This window comes from Siniperca chuatsi, linkage group LG10 (genome assembly GCF_020085105.1).
Source record: "Siniperca chuatsi isolate FFG_IHB_CAS linkage group LG10, ASM2008510v1, whole genome shotgun sequence".
Taxonomy (NCBI): domain Eukaryota; kingdom Metazoa; phylum Chordata; class Actinopteri; order Centrarchiformes; family Sinipercidae; genus Siniperca; species Siniperca chuatsi.
In genome coordinates, this window is record NC_058051.1 from 12,307,057 (window position 1) to 12,324,138 (window position 17,082).

The 17,082-nt window shown below is 39.7% G+C and overlaps 1 protein-coding gene and 1 long non-coding RNA gene across 2 annotated transcripts; one reads left to right on the forward strand and one right to left on the reverse strand.

Moving 5' to 3' along the window:
* Positions 1-171: 171 nt before the first annotated feature.
* Positions 172-2,414, reverse strand: LOC122882764. The gene is made up of 3 exons (XR_006379454.1): positions 2,027-2,414; positions 1,228-1,273; positions 172-355 (listed from the first exon to the last, which is right to left on the reverse strand). It is a non-coding gene; the product is annotated as an uncharacterized LOC122882764 (long non-coding RNA).
* Positions 2,415-10,027: 7,613 nt separating this feature from the next.
* On the forward strand, positions 10,028-11,481 carry LOC122882765 (transcription factor HES-2-like). Its single transcript, XM_044210499.1, has 3 exons — positions 10,028-10,270; positions 10,381-10,564; positions 10,675-11,481. The coding sequence occupies exons 1-3, from the start codon at positions 10,043-10,045 to the stop codon at positions 11,007-11,009; spliced, it is 747 nt and encodes a 248-aa protein (XP_044066434.1). The 5' UTR covers positions 10,028-10,042; the 3' UTR covers positions 11,010-11,481.
* The last annotated feature ends 5,601 nt before the right edge of the window (positions 11,482-17,082 follow it).

Below are 17,082 nucleotides of genomic sequence, written 5' to 3' on the forward strand. Positions count from 1 at the left end.
AATAATAATAATTATTATTATTATTAGTGATAATAATAATGAATAGGCTACATCACATAGCCTACACTACATATTTACGTAATATAACATCAATAATACAATTCACACATTGTTCACTATAATCGATACTGAGAAGTACACATACTATTTATTAAAAAAAAGAGACCAGACAAAATAAACTTTATTGAGCAGCTGAAAGAAGACCAACACACACAAAGAGAGGAAATTACTTTATTTATCCTTCTCCATCATCGCATCCCCAAACGGGTTGCGTCTTTTCCTTAACCTTTCTTTCTTTGTTTGTCCTTCCTTTCATCCTTGCAGTCCTTTGGATTGACATATAGTCTTGCTTGAGCTGAAATTAATTTATAATCAAATTGAAAACATCAGGAAAACACCTTAAAGTAGTCTCTTGTGAAGCATTCTCTACGGGGGCCATTAAAAAGTTAATATTACATACATATGTACATACTAATTATAAATGTAATACATTATATTTTTAATTTTTGCGAATTTGTGAACATTATCTTTACATCTGAGACGTGAGGAGCTTAAAAAAAGGCTAATTTTAAGTCAAACTCTCCATGAATAATGGTTATATGCAGTAAATGAACACTACAGCTGTATTCCTTCAAAAATCTGGCTTGGGGTAGCCAGTAGGCTATTATAAGATGCTTTTTGAAATGCTGACATTTAGCCTACTACTGTTTATTTTGATGTACAATGATTATACTCATATTTGCTGAATTGTGAGTTTTGTGATTTGGATTCCCCTATATCATAATCATAACAAACATCAACAGTCTACAAACCTCCATTTTTTATGGTTCAGACAGAGGCTATTTCAGGCCATGAACAAATATGAAAGCTTTAATATTGTCTATGTTTCTATCATGTTCCGTACTGAAATATTTAATAAACACATTTTAACAATTGAAAATAAAAATCTTTTTCATGTGGTTGTTTACTTTCTGTATAACGTATAGTTACATGGTTATGGCAACTTATAGTTTGTGGTTGTTTCCCCTATGATGATCCCTAAACTTGTCCTGCACTCACATTTCTAGAAATATCCACCAGCATTATAACAAAAGCAGGAATAAACTAGTTTTCTGAAGTAGGTGATTGTTTGGGATAGGTTCTAGCATCTTAAGTTCATCTTGTTCCTTCTCTCTTTCTCACAGCCTTGAGACATAAGTTAGATGTCTTCTGTCCCCTTGAACTCACCATGCAGGCGTGATGTCTCTCCCACAGCGACCCAGTCATCCGTGAGCTGCAGTGAGAATTTCTACGGTCAGACTTTCTCACACTCCGGATCATTAGCGATTGACAGAAACAACTACGCCTGTCAAACTAATTTCACAAGACAGGCGTTTTAACAATGCAGCGCCAGTGAAAAGAAAAAGAAAGTTTTGGGCACTCTGATGTGATGTAATTTACTGGCAATATGGTAAAGTGGAGTTTAAATAGTTTCTCTCTGTCTCAGTTGATTTTATTTTATAAGGTAACCTATAAGGTCCTCAGTTATTTGACTGTAGCCTACACCATCCATACAAAGTAGTCAGAATAGCTTCCTGTAGCCTACCCCATACCCGCACACGTGTTACAGTTCAAACAGCCCCGTCCAATTTTTTCACAATTGAGAATGACTTCCGGATGGGAGCCGAAACGTCTTGATTCTGAAAACCAGATGACTACGACTGAAACCTTTTCTACGATAGCCTTGGTTATAGCTACTGTAGATGTCATTTTCTTGTCAACTTGTTGGACAAATCTCATTATTCAAGGTCAGACAACATAACATCCAATACGGACACAAGCTATTTCATGTATAAGGCCATAAACATTTATCATATTAAAACAGCAAACTGAGATAGACCTAGGTGAAGATAAGTGGCTGAGACTGAGATGAAATTAAGTCCTGTATACTAGGCTACATATAAGTGACATGTTCAAAACACAAACGGGTATAAATATAGGCTGTTATTACATTTTTAAAACGAAAAAAACAATAACAACAACATACCAGGGTGTGACTTCGTTGCCCCTCTGCCCGTCATTTAAAGCCCATGCAGCAGTGCTTGCAGGACGTTGCTGGTTGAAGACTGCAGTTGTATTGAGCGCCCTTTTACATCACGAGGTTTGGTGCTCAATGACAGAGACAGCGTTGTCTTTGTGGGCGGACACCTCGTACAGGCCACGCCTTCCTGGCCTGGTTCAGCTGCACTCCTGAAGGACTGTGCAGAACCATGCAACAGCCAGAAAAATACAACAAATATTAAGATTTTAAATTCTATAAGGGTAGGGTTGATTTTGTTTTGTTTTTGTTCACATGGCCTTATTAGAGACTGTATTAGCAAGCTTGGGTCTCTCTGCAAGAGTAGTTAGACCAGAAGAAGAGCAATTGAATTGCTTATTTGTTGTTGCCAGGTTCCTTTTAAATTCGAAACGTAATAAAAAAACGCCATTGTCTTGGGTAAATGTTCCAAAGAAATCCAGAAAGGCGGAGATGGGCATACATCTATAATTGCCTTGGCAACAATACATTTTGAGTACTTGAGTACCATTTATATATTTGGCAGAATGTGAACCCTTTATTCTTATTTTATTCCATTGTTATGCCCAGTTACAGCAATGAAATGAGTAATAAGAAATCTGCCTTATCCTTAGTAGACCACTTTGAGACTACTTTCTTCTGTATTGGACATTGCAGAATAGCTTATTATAAATGTATTTTCGTGATTAACCCCCCACTCCTTAATTTCCCCCCGGACAACTCTTAATGGTCCCCGTGTCTCTGTAACTTCAAAATAATTCATCGGAGCAGGAAAGCCATCTGCTGCCTTTTGTTCGCTTGGCTCGTGCTGTTCTCGTGCCCCTGATATGGCAGCACACTCCCCTCAATCAGAAATCCAATATTCAAAAAAAAAACCCGCCAACAAGCCGCCTGCCTGTCCAATGCCTCGCCTGTAGCTGGGTCTGCTCCAATCCCTAATATACTCGAATATTTACGAAAAGATAAAGAAATGAACAGCAATTTATTTTGAAGTTTTAGATGGTGTCTCTAGTTTATCATTCACGCCTCTTCGTGAAACAAAGACTGCTGGCTTTTTTGTGGAGCGCACATTGATGTGCATGAATTGGGAGTCTGTCAGAGCTGGAGACGACAGCTATTGGTGGAGAAGCCTATGCGACGCTTTAAGTTTACCTTTGTCAACTTTGAAGCGCAAAACAAATGTGCGCCACCAGATGTGTGCCCTGCCTTACAGCTTGGCTTTTGGCTTGGTTAGGCTTGGTTGGATATTCAAATCCTGTCTGAGCCATCCCTCTGATTTATGCAGAGTGCAATTAGAAAACATGTTTCTCTGCCTCTGAAAACGACGCCAGGCTCGATGCTTTGCACTGTAATGGACTTCATTTTCAGAGGGGAACAGTGACAATGGACGTAATACATGTCAAAGTGTCTGTAAAGTTATAAAAGCACAATTAGTGTTTGCATGAAATCTCCAAAATCTCTCCAGTCTTTATGTCTTGTCTTATGGCATTGTTTAGAAGATATGAGGGAGCTGAAATAATGTGACATCTTTTTAGACTTTTTGATTTCTATTTAAGATTTTAAATAACTTCAATCGAAAGGCCTATTTGATAAGGAGGTCAACTTTTATGCATCATGTCGACTGCCTGATTAGAGATGTTTTATTTAGAGATTACTACAAGTTATCCCTTTCAGTATCTTTTGTTACCGTCTCATTTAGCACGCAACCTGTCGGGATTCTGACGCGGACTTTGGGACAGAATCCGTGACGTCAAATGGACTTCATGCAGGAGAAAAAAAGTTTGGACTTTCGTCACTGGTGCGGCAGATGCGTTATGAAAATAGCGTTGGTTTAGGCGTGGGAAGCTTCTTCACAAATTTTGATAGGGCTTCCTTTTGGATCCCCAGAGGGAAAAGCGACGATGTCACATCAGTGTTTTGACAAAGCCTTCAAAGTGGAACAGTCGCCTTCAAAACAACGCTATGTAAAAACATTTGCAAACAAATATTTCACAGTTTTTTATTTACAAGGTAAAATTATACATTTTTATATATTTAGATGCCCGCTGTTACTTCCTTCATGTCCCCCGCAGCCCCCCCACCCTCCGCTCTGAAGCCACACAAAGAGCATCTCTACTGTCAACATACTGACATGTATATTGAATTGTTTACAGCTGAAGATATCAGGCTATTTTGATTTTTTTTTTACATTTTAAAGTATTGAAACATTACGGACCTACAGACATCATAAAAGCAGTTACATGGGGGACACATTAACAAAGGGAGACAGCAATACACACACACACTGGCCACTTTGCTGGTATACCGTTCAATATAACGCACTCCAGTACACCACCGCCCACTACGACCTCAATAATAAACATAAATAAGAATTAACACCTTTAGTAAAAGTAGAATTCATGGTAGAGCTATTGAATTGGATTGCATTAGATTGTACAGGTGTGCCTAAAGTGTCCAGTGACTGTAAGTTCCATCTATTTTCAGGATCTTATGCCAAAACGGTTATTAGCACTTTTCTGAGTGTTGGTGTTGGATGGGTCATTCATTCTAGCAGGGCGTTAGTTAGTTCCTCTCAGTATAAAGTCCAAACAGCAGTCCCTTCTCTATTTCATTAACACACATCTCATGCAGATTTTCAGGTAAGTAAGATGTCATTTTGGGTATCTAAACAAAAGAAAACACAAGTTAGCACCAGTTCCTCCCCGTCTTTGTTATCCCAAACCTCTTTCTGTGGTAGAGAACAATTACTACATGAGGACCAACATAACATGTACTGTCAGGCTTGAGTGGATGCACTTCAGAGCCAGAATCTAGCACCACAGATGGCTTTCAACCTGTCAAGACACCCTCTCCCTCTTCAGCACCATGGACAGTGGTCACCTTACAAAGCACCACCACATGGAGCAAAAGTGTCAACCAGTCACCCACACCTGACTCCTCTTGATCAGAGATGCAAAGCCACAATTGAAGCCCTTAAGAAGTAGCCAGAGAAAGGAGCGTATACCTTACAATATCTCGAAAATCCTTTTACCTTGATATCAATGCAGTGGCAGGAGCGGGTCGTCCACTGATGACAGGGTTGGCGGTTCGATCCCCCACATGTCGAGGTGTCCTTGGGCAAGACACTGAACCCGAAATTGCTCCCAATTGGTTAGGCCAGCATGGTAGCTGGCTGCCATCGGTGTGTGAGTGTGTGTGTGTGTATGAATAGATGAATGAGAGGCAAATTGTAATGTGCTTTGGATAAAAGCACTATATAAATGCAGCCATTTACAATTCAGTGCACATGTTGCTTTCTGTCGTGTTAATGGAGGAGAAGAAAGAAACTGTTCATGAAGTTTTCTTTGCTCATGGTCATCCCAGTAGCCTGAGTGTTAAATGTGGTTCTTGACCCAAGAACAGTTTGACAAAAAAAAGGTCCACTTACTTAGCTTTTTCAGGGCTTTCAACCTCATCTCATGGCCTTCATCATACTGAGCAAACTCAATCTGCTGATAAAGACTATGAGATGCAGTTGAAAGTGATGGAAGAAGCTAGTTATTGCAGCTTGAATTAAGCTTTTTTTGTCCAAGCCTGAAAACATTTGCCACAGACATGCTTTTTTAAAAAAAAAAATACATTTATATTGTGTTAAATAGTTGTAAGTGGAGAGTTATTATAATTTAAGCAGGGTGGGACGATATGTAACAAAGAATCTGGGCTGAATCCAAACCCAGAATACTGTGGTTACATGATATGCAGTACATCTTACGGCTCACTAACTCATCAGAAAGTTCATGCCCTTCAATAATTAATAATAAATAAAAGTTGGGTAGAGATTGTAAAGGGAAAGGAAAGAAATTATTATTATTATTATTTTAAATTGTTATTTAATTGAACTCTCTCCATTGTCTGTGTTGTTGCTTGTGTCAAAACCCAACATAACTGCTACACAGTCATACTGGAAAAGGAGAGCAGCTTTACATTGTGCTTTGTGCTGGAAGCACATGAAGTCCCGGGTATACGAAAGTAGAGAGATGTGCACAAGAGCCAAGAGAAAGCTGTTGTCTGTGGTGCTTCTCAGAACAAGGACAGCAAACTTCAGAGGGAAAATGTTAGTCTGTTTGCACTATTAAAGGCTGCAAATCAGTGTGTTCTAGTCCTTTTCCCCTATGAAATCAGTTATATGGGTAAGTCACACTGTACCACACAGGCAGTAAGGGGAGACAAGACAGTGTTGGCTTTGATCAATTCAGTGTGTAATGTGGAAAAGTCAAGAAAAGCTTATCACTTAAAATCTTTATATCTAATTCTTGACTCTCTTTTAACTGTCTCAACAAAACAATAATGACACAACTATTCACTGTGACCTTTTCTCTACCCATCACTCTACTGTATGTCTGTGACTTAAAACCTGCTGTATAGACAGCAAAATGGTTAGCCCACTGTAGAGTGTCTGCAGACTTGAGACTTGATGATTTTGGGAATTCTGACGGTTAAAGCCTTAAAGATTCATTCAATAGCTCTGCATTTCTACAAAATATTTCAGTGTATTAACTTGCTCAAGTCAAATGTTTGTGTAATAATACTGAACAATTGCTTTTTAAATTTTGGCATTATATTGCAAAACTGGCTTTCAAACATCAGTCTCAATGTGATTATTAGAAACACCATTCTGCTCCTCAATGTATTTCTGAAGGATTCATTAGTACCAATCATCTAGGATTTTGACTATTAGTTACAATCAAACAGCTTTTTTCCACTAGAAAAAAAATGTACAACAAGGTTTACTAATACATTTCTTATTGTTTCCTCTTAGACACTCACAAATGCAAATGTACTAAGTCTGATAAATTGACCAATAGAGCAAGTAATAGCATTTAGTGTAATTTATGCTGTTACAATCATATTATTTTGAACTTCTAAGTATAGCTTTGAAATACATTTCAGATGCTTAAATACATGCTCCCTTTTCACAGACCTGTATTAATTAGTTTTTTTAAGTAAAAGAATAAACAGTTAGGCTCAGAGTAAGTGATGCACAGACTTAACCATTTAAAAAAAATAAATAGACACATTTTAATAAATTGACATGAATATCAGATTTTTTTTCAGATGTAAAACCTGGTTCAAGGATGACACAGGAAACAGACCTACTCTGTGAAATAAGTTGTTTTAACTGTCCTTATATTTCAAAAACACACCACGCAATTTAAACGTGGATTCATTTTGAAATCATACATTTTGTAACTACTGTTAGCATTTCAGGAGAATTACAACAATTATGTCAGTGTTACACCTATGACACATGACGGTTTTATCCGAATATATTAGGATACAAAACCTGAAATAAAGTGTCTTATGGTGAAAAAAAGGACCATTTTAATCGAATGTATATTACATCAAGTCGGATTTGATCACAAACTGGGAACAACAGGAAGCGCAGTCAAACTTTTGCCATGTCTGTCTCAATGCTGTACTCAGACCCAAACACCAGCCAGCAGCTCTAAAGACTACAGATGCTTCAGTATGATGCGGATAATGTTGGCGTAGATTTTGGCTTGGGATGCCAGACAGCCTTTCAGCTACATTCACGCTTTGAAGGCTTGGAAAACCTAGAAGTCTGCAAGCCTCCATGTAGCCGTGATGGAGACGATCACCTTCAGCAAGACAGAGAGTCCGTCGACGCTTTTGGTTTCATGCATCCATAAACCCGCGCAGGCTCCATCTGTCTCTGTTCTCTCTGGCTCGTGTCAGTCTCATGCACTTCATACGACCAAATTCTAATTTATGCGAATTTTAATCATAAACTAAAGGATCAAGCTTCAAGATGTTTTCTGGTAATACATAAGATACTTTTTGCTCCAGATTATACTCTTGGCCAAAACGCGATGGTGATGTAGTTATAGCCTACTTACAATAATACTTAATAATCCGTAATAATAATATGTAGTAAAACAGTTAGTCAGTTTTTCCTTTATCTGACTTACATCCGACATGGATAGTCAGGCACTGAATTCAATAGCCTATAGTTTGGAAGAAAACAAAGAAGCTAATCATATCCCTTTCCCATGCAGTTGCTGGAGAATTCTTTGTGAATCCATTTTTCCTGGAGTCCTTCGACAAAGGATCACTGTGCTCTCAGCTTGCACAGATGGATACCCACGCTGAAACCAGGACAAAAAGGGTCCCAACTGAAGCCTCCCTTTGACTTTTTTTTGGGCTCTTATCTAGAAGGGCCCGTTCCCAGACTGGACTTGATGGCAGTTATTTGGGGGCCCATGGGGCAGGACGCGTGCAAAATCGCGCATCTATAATGCTTGAAATTGTTTTTTTGAAAATCCTCAAGCTGCAGGGCAGCTTGCAGCCGAGGATCAGCGTTACTTTTTGTTAAAAACCAAAATGATATGTGCTTGTTGAACTGTATATGTTTCCAAATGCAAATAAATAAACTTAAATTTGAATCCTATGTCTGTGTGTTGAACATGTTCGCGCTCTTTATTATTCCCTTTGAGCCATAAAGTTGGAGTTGCTTCAATAAACAATTCTGTGCGTAAATGTTGTGCGTAAAGCCGGTCTGAAATGTGTTCAATGATATTCAGCACAAGACGATCTATAACTGAATTTGGTTTAAAAGATCTGTTATAGGACATTTGGCTACATCGTCACTTTGAATAAAAAAACAAGATTTTAAAATATTTTGTTTTATTTTGTTTTATTTGATGTCTTTCCTGTGAAGTTATCGGTTTTGGATTTCTTTGTTGTGCATTGTTGTTTTGACTTGGTTTGATTTGTATTGAAACAGTATTGCTATATAACTGCGCCGTTAAAGAAAGACAAAAAAGCACATTGATGGTGAGGGGGCACAAGGACGGGAGCAGGGGCCGGGATGCTGATGGGAGCACCAGCGGAGTGGTGCAACAGTGGGAGACAGAGGAGGGGGGGTGTGTGTGGTGTGTAGAGACGGAAGATGAGGAGAAAGGGGGGTTTCCCATCTGCTGCGCGGTTGTGGCGCGTGCCGAACGCGTGAATCCTACCGGCAGTTCACAGAAACTCTTCGAAGATGTTGAAATAAAATCGGTTTAATGTTAAATATAATATTATTAATATTATTGTGTTCATAGAATATAGGGAGTATCACTTCAAAAGGGTTAAGTCTTTTACTGAATTATAGGCCTATTCCTCACCGTGTTGTCCATGCAGTGTCAGAGCAGACTTGTGTATTGCATGGCTTTTCTTTATACAAATATTCATCTACTGTGTTCATGCTGCGCAGATGCACGCACCTATCTGCTTATGTTGCAGGTTGTCCACCTCACTCAGTCTCCTCCCCCACTGCTCCAGGTAAACACCGGGTTGTTGATATTAGAAACAAGCTGCTCCGGGTCCATAAGCAGATGTTAATCCATACATAGCGTGGCTTGGGTATCTGGTTTATTAATTGTAGGAATAGATTCATCTTATCACCTCAGAATCACTCATCTGGTTCTGTGTTTCTTTTGTTGTGGCGGGTAGGCAAGTCGAGTCCATAAGCATTAATAAACAGTGAATTTATGTATTTTGATCTAACTTTTTAATTGTTCATTTATAGCAGTGCAACGCTCAGGTATCTAATCAAACTAAAATGATCTTTTACGGATTTGGTCGCTCATTTGGGTGGAGCCTTCGAAGCAAAAATAAACACGACAATAAACAGAACGATTCTCAATTTAATAACAAAGCCAGGCGAGAAGAGAGGCAATCCTTACTGTAGAAAATTACAAAAGAGTAGCTATCTGATATAGCCTATATGTGAAGGAAAACATCGTCGTTATATGCCTTGTATGCGTAATTGGATCTCGGATGAACGTTAAAGCTTTATATTTTAAACACAATAAAGCGCAACATCATCGCGAAACTCCGCATACCAGCGGTAGACGCAGGGGCCCAACGGGACCAGATGGTCCAGACAGGAGCTGCGCTCATCTCCCAAAGGCATCGCCCCCCCTGTGTCAAACCCCCAGCACAATGGCTTGTGTTCCCTCCCCTCTGACGCGCCGGGCCGACATAAATAGGAGGCTCTCCAGCTCTGCGGCACACTTCAGCTCAGCAGCTCCAAGAGCAAGTATCTCCTCTCAAAAAGCACAACAACAAGCAGCAAACGAAATGAGTCCCAGCATTACTAGTGAGGCCAACCAGCCTCTCCCTGCCAGGTCCACAGTGGCCCAGAGAAAACAAGCCAACGAACTGAGAAAGGTAAGTAAAGAAAAGAAAGAAACCTCATAGCTGTTATGTTATTGGAAATGTTTCTGGTTGGACTGTTTCAAAAGTGCAGCTGAATAACAGTTTTTCATCATTTCTTCTAGACTCTTAAACCCTTGCTGGAGAAGAGAAGACGTGCTCGTATCAACGACAGTCTCAGTCATTTGAAAAGCCTGATTCTTCCTCTGGTTGGCAAAGACAACGCACGCTACTCCAAACTGGAGAAAGCTGATATTCTGGAAATGACCGTCCGTTTCCTCAGAGACCTTCCTTCCACTCCAGTCAAAGGTAAGCATCATCTCTTGAACTACGATATGCACTGCACAAACTATCTTATTTGAGAGGCTACGGGCTACACATGAAATTCAAGTCACTGATAAAATCTCTTCTCCCTCCAGATTCCGCAGACAGTTACAGAGAAGGCTACAAAGCCTGCCTCCAGCGCGTCTCGCATCTGCTTCCCAAAACGAACCTGGATCAAGACGCGTGTCAGCGGGTGAACGAATTCGTCCAGCAGTCCACGTCCGCCACCGTCACCCCAACCTGCCTGAACTGCTGCGCTCAGAGCTCCAGGACTTTCCCTCCGCTCCAACAAAGACTCCTGAGCCTCAAATCCAGCTTCAGCTCCAGACAGGAGAGCCAGTCCCGCAGCAGCAGCAGCGGCGCAGTGGCTCCCAGACGAGCGCAGCCAGGTCCGCAGGCTGTCAGCGCTGCCATGTGGAGACCTTGGTAGATTAGATGGCAACCGTAGATGGACATTCATCTCATGCGTGTTTTTTATTTTGTGATGTTATTTATGCTATTTGTATTCCAATAACCGTATTAGGCTATTAGCGATTAAGAATAGTTGCTGTATAATAATTTAATTCAGCATTTGGCTCATTTTGCGTTTATTGCCAGAAGGCACACGAGCACAGATCTCAAAGAAAAGTCTATGAACTTTTTTAAATGCAATCCTCTTTGGGGTTTCAAAGATATGGGTTGTAGACAACACTTTTGTAAAACCCCAAGGGTTATTTTGTTTGAGGTTTGCACGATTGACTTAAAAGTATTTTGGTCTGTGCAAAAGATTAGTCTGTAAACACTATGTGTTAAATAGGATTATATATTATTCATTGACATTATGTAAGAAACAAACACGTTTTGTGAAACTTCAACTGTTTTGTCCTTTACAAAAGCTTTTCAATAAATGTACTCTTGTCGAAGATGGTTGTGTTGTTTGATCTTTGATTTTGTGGTGGTCTAAGGATCTCAAATTTATCATTAAAGCCAGACGTCTTAATGAGAGGAATCTCAGTTATGTGAAAGGAATAAAAAAAAAGCGCGCAAACGCATAAAGCCATCGGTCAGCCTGAGCCTACTGATTCTGATGAGCAGCTGCTCTATTGTAGATGTGAGGCGCCTCTCTAGTTACCGCCCAAATTGGTGGGAAGAAGTTGGACTGATTGTGTGATGTGACACACACTGAGATGACTGCAGTTGTGAATTACAATGACAGATTTGACATAATCGAAAAAAAACACTTGCTTTTACAATATGTAGGCTAGGCCTAATATTTCCTACGAAAAAATATTCAACAATATCCCTGTGATTTGTCAATAGCAGGCATATAAATGTATAGGCAAACTGGTAATCATACTATTTTACATCTCAAAGGAATAATAACCCATTACAATAAGGCTTGGTTGTTTTTCTGCAAATCTGTAGATGGTTAGTATCCTGTTTAATCCTAATTTACCACTTTTACTAGCCTTTTACTCGCCTAAATGATATTTCGAAATTAGTACTTCTGTTTCCCATGTGTTTATTTATCCTAGCATATAGGATCGTCATATTTAAAAGCCCCTATCAGTAGACACAGTTTATATATGCATTTAGTCTAGTAGGAAGCAGTGTAGCCTATACTGTCTGTTTAACAACAAAATATTCCATGAAGCAGAAAATGAGCTGTGCACTGAGCAGACCAACTACATTCTCTAGCCGTTATGAATAAATATTAATAAGACTTTTTAACATTTCAGTGAACATGGGCAGACTATTAATGACCAATTCTAATATTGACTCTATGTAGTATTATTTTAGTGTTATTTGTAAACACACAACACCATAAAGCGATTCTCATCCAATTTTTTGTCAAATTCAGCGAATATCTCCTCACGGTCCGCTAGCTGTCCGCTCTGTGTGCGCGCTGAAAAAACGTCCGGTGTTTGTACACAGCCCTGGCTCTGTAAATGGGAAACATTTATTGGCACAGACCAATGTTGTGAAAGGAGGTAAAGTTACTCTTGCTCAGAAGAATATCGTGGAGTTTGATTTCTTAGCTTTTAGGCAGCCATTAGTTTCATTCACTTTAATATGGTATGAAAATCAACTTGTAGAGACTTGTTTGAGACAGGTAACCTAGTGTTAATTTTTATTCAACGTGATATCATCCTCCTGTGGTAATGCAGCTGAGAGCAGGGACTTTTGAAAACCCCTTGCATTCAAGGATGGTCCAACATCCTGGATTTGAACCACAACTTTTTAAATGCAATACACACATTCAGATTATCCTCTTCAGGACACTCAGGATTTTCTGACAGTATAGTTGTGTATGCTCTGTCTTTGAGCAGAAGAGTCATAACTCTTAGATGTTGAAGAATTGTTGAATGGATCACCAACAATGAGGAAATATTCCCTAATGGCTTACCGCCTGTATCTGAAGCACACTTTATGTCTCTCCAGGTTAACTGTACTGGGATGATGGTGGGATTTGTTGAGTCTCTGAAAATAATATTATAAAGAGTACAGTCTAGACCTGCTCTATAGGAAAACTGCAATGAGATAACTTCTGTTATGAATTGGTGCTAAATAAATAAAGTCGAATTGAATGAACTTAAACCAGTGGCTCCCTATGAGGTAGGAAATGCATATGAAAACTCATTCTGTGGAAAATGGCCAGTAACAATGCAAAGGACATGCAATTATACAAAACCACAGTTATGGTCCTTTAAAGCACAAGTCTAGACTTTTCAAGTCTAAAAACAATACTCACATGCCCATATGTGCATTAAAGCTTATTGGTCGCAGTTATTATTCCTGCTGTCCATACGGACTGTGAAGAGATCTATTCTTAGTGCAACTGCAGTGGACGTGATGGCAAAAATACATTCAAATGTTCAACTGAGGCTAACATAAGGCTTTATCAGTCTGAGTTTTTTACGTATGAAACTCCTCTTTGTGGTTCCAGACAGTGTTTCCTTACTGAGCTGAAGTGGAGGGATAGTAACACAAAGAGGGAATTATGTACACTTGATCTGTTTCAGACTGCTGAAGCTTATTTGCTTTAGCTGAACTTATTTGTGCACAGAACGAGGTCCTGTCCCCCATCTCTTGAATTAATGTTGCGCTATGAAGGGATCTCTCAATCAGTTTGGCCAGGAGGAATGATTACAGCGACCAATAACTCTTTGAATGTACATATGGGCATGTGAGTATGTAAGTAAGATTTATAAAAATATGTAAACCTATTTTTTAAGTTAATGTCCCTTGTTCTTATGGAAGATAAAGGCAGTTATTTTAAGTTTGGACAAAAGCATTTGCCAATATTATATATCTTTATTTAACAAGGAAAGGGCATCACTGAGATTAAAAATGTGAGTGTTCTGGCCAGCCACATAGAACATAAAACAGAGATTGCATTACAGATGCATAATGAATTAGATGAAGTTAGAAGAGAATAGTCATGGATCACAAAACATATCAAATCAAAAGGATAAAGTAAGATTGATAAAATATTAGCAATAAATATACCATAGCAAGTAATATAGAAACAGATATGCAGTAGATTAAGATTCTTTCAAACATGGATAAATAAAATCACTGGCAGCTGGATCGGCTTGCCTCCAGTTCAGAGATTATGGATTTAAAAGCTGGTAAAGAGAGAGAGAGAGCGAGAGAGTTCTTGAATCTGTCTGACCGAAGCATGTTCTAATTGCAGGGAGCAGCATACATCAAGGCTCTTTTCCATTTCTCAGTATGCACCTTAGGAACAGAAAGAGGTTCCTGCATCGGCGGAAACTGTAGTTCCCAGTCTAGTTTCGAACAACAAAATTGCAAATATATGCAGATCAGTGTGTATCAGTGGGTGAGTCTGCATGAAGCCATGAGGGCGAGACAACCCTATCTGCAAAACACAATGATGGTGCAGGCAGCAGAGTTAGTAATAAACCTCAGTGCCGGGGTAAACAGAGTCCAATGTTTGTAAAAGGCATCTCGACAATCAAGAACAGACAAAAATACAGCAGAGAAAAGTTTTTCCTTTGCCTCAAAATAAAAGCAGGACTTATTTCCAAAATAGCCTAACTGTTTTTAGGCTAAAAAAAAAAAAAAAAGCACAAATGTCTGCTTAACCCTTAAGAGACAGAACACTTCAGAAAACATTGGCATAGTGCACTACACAAATGTAATGTACATTATTGTGGAACTGGAAAAGGTGTTACATGGTCTAACCCTTCGCCAAGAAATTCATTTTGTCTAAAAAAGTGGAGGAAAGAGGACTAACATTGTGCATGAGAAGCCCGGTACAGTGGGTACGGAAAGTATTCAGACCCCTTTAAATATTTCACTGTTTCATTGCAGCCATTTGCTTAAATCAAAAAAGTTTTATTTCTCATAAATGTACACTCAGCACCCCATCTTGACAGAAAAAGAACAAATGTAGAAATTTTTGCAATTTATTAAAAAAGAAAAACTGAAATATCACATGGTCACAAGTATTCAGACCCTTTGCTCAGTATTGAGTAGAAGCACCCTTTTGAGCTAGTACAGCCATGAGTCTTCTTGGGAATGATGCAACAAGTTTTTCACACCTGGATTTGGGGATCCTCTGCCATTCTTCCTTGCAGATCCTTTCCAGTTCCGTCAGGTTGGATGGTGAACATTGGTGGACAGCCATTTTCAGGTCTCTCCAGAGATGCTCAATTGGGTTTAGGTCTGGGTTCTGGCTGGGCCAGTCAAGAATGGTCACAGAGTTGTTCTGAAGCCACTCCTTTGTTATTTTAGTGTGTGCTTAGGGTCATGGTCTTGTTGGAAGGTGAACCGTCGGCCCAATCTGAGGTCCTGAGCACTCAGGAAGAGGTTTTCTTCCAGGATATCCCTGTACTTGGCCGCATCTTTCCTTCAATTGCAACCAGTCGTCCTGTCCCTGCAGCTGAAAATCACCCCCATAGCATGATGCTGCCACCACCATGTTTCACTGTTGGGATTGTATTGGGCAGGTGATGAGCAATGCCTGGTTTTCTCCACACATACCGCTTAGAATTAATGCCAAAAAGTTCAATCTTGGTCACATCAGACCAGAAGATCTTATTTCTCATAGTCTTCATGTGTTTTTTGGCAAACTCTATGCAGGCTTTCATATGTCTTGCACTGAGGAGAGGCTTCCGTCGGGTCACTCTGCCATAAAGACCTGACTGGTGGAGGGCTGCAGTGATAGTTGACTTTCTGGAACCGTCTCCCTACTGCATCTCTGGAGTTCAGCCACAGTGATCTTTGGGTTCTTCTTTACCTCTCTCACCAAGGCTCTTCTCCCACCATTGCTCAGTTTGGCTGGACGGCCAGGTCTAGGAAGAGTTCTGGTCGTCCCAAACTTCTTCCATTTAAGGATTATGGAGGCCACTGTGCTCTTAGGAACCTTGAGTGCTGCAGAAATTCTTTTGTAACCTTGGCCAGATCCATGCCTTGCCACAATTCTGTCTCTGAGCTCCGTGGGCAGTTCCTTCGACCTCATGATTCTCATTTGCTCTGACATGCACTGTGAGCTGTACGGTCTTATATAGACAGGTGTGTGCCTTTCCTAATCAAGTCCAATCACTTATGACCATGTGATATTTCAGTTTTTCTTTTTTTAATAAATTTGCAAAAATTTCTACATTTCTGTTTTTTTCTGTCAAGATGGGGTGCTGAGTGTACATTAATGAGAAATAAAATGAACTTTTTGGATTTTAGGAAATGGCTGCAATGAAACAAAGAGTGAAAAATTTAAAGGGGTCTGAATACTTTCCGTACCCACTGTAACACTGGAAAATAGTCCTATGAGTAACTTCTAAAGACTCAGATCCACATTGTTCAGTTTGTTCTTCTCCAAAAGCAAAAACAAAACACACTTTGGGAAAAAAGGTGACACTGTTCCTGCTTCATCGGGACATTATATTATCTGTGCACATTACCGTCTTAAAGAAGTACTCCATCGATTTTTACCAGTATTCCTAGGAATTACGTTCATATTGAACAAATCTGCAACTCATTTACGTCCAGTGCCAAAGTTAGGTGCCAATTTAGCAAGCAGTGTGACCTTTATGTAGCAAGTGAGGGTGTGGAGGTCCAGCAAAGGTCAGGGTGGTGGTTGGGTCTGAGTTTTGTGGAGTTCTCATCCCATCACAGACCTACAATTACTACACAATCTTTTTCTAACCTTAACCATACTGTAGTTACCATGCGCAGCATTGTCGTTGAACGTATTCTGGGGTTTTGCAGAATAGTCCAATATCACGGTTCTTGTCTGGGGACAGGGTTGATTTTACACAGTAAAACTGAGTCAACTAAACTTTACACATCAAGCTCAGTTTACTTGTCAAGAGGAGCACTACTCAGCCACTTGTATAAGGTCTTCAGGGGCTCTGGAGGGAACTTTCCGACCCTGATGACGTCATCAGGGTTATCTCTGCTTGCGTTACAAACTGGAGGTTTGGGGTTTGAAAAAAGCAAGCATTTAAGTAGCAGGAAGGGTCTAATGAAAGCTGCTATTGAGTTGCATTATAGCAATT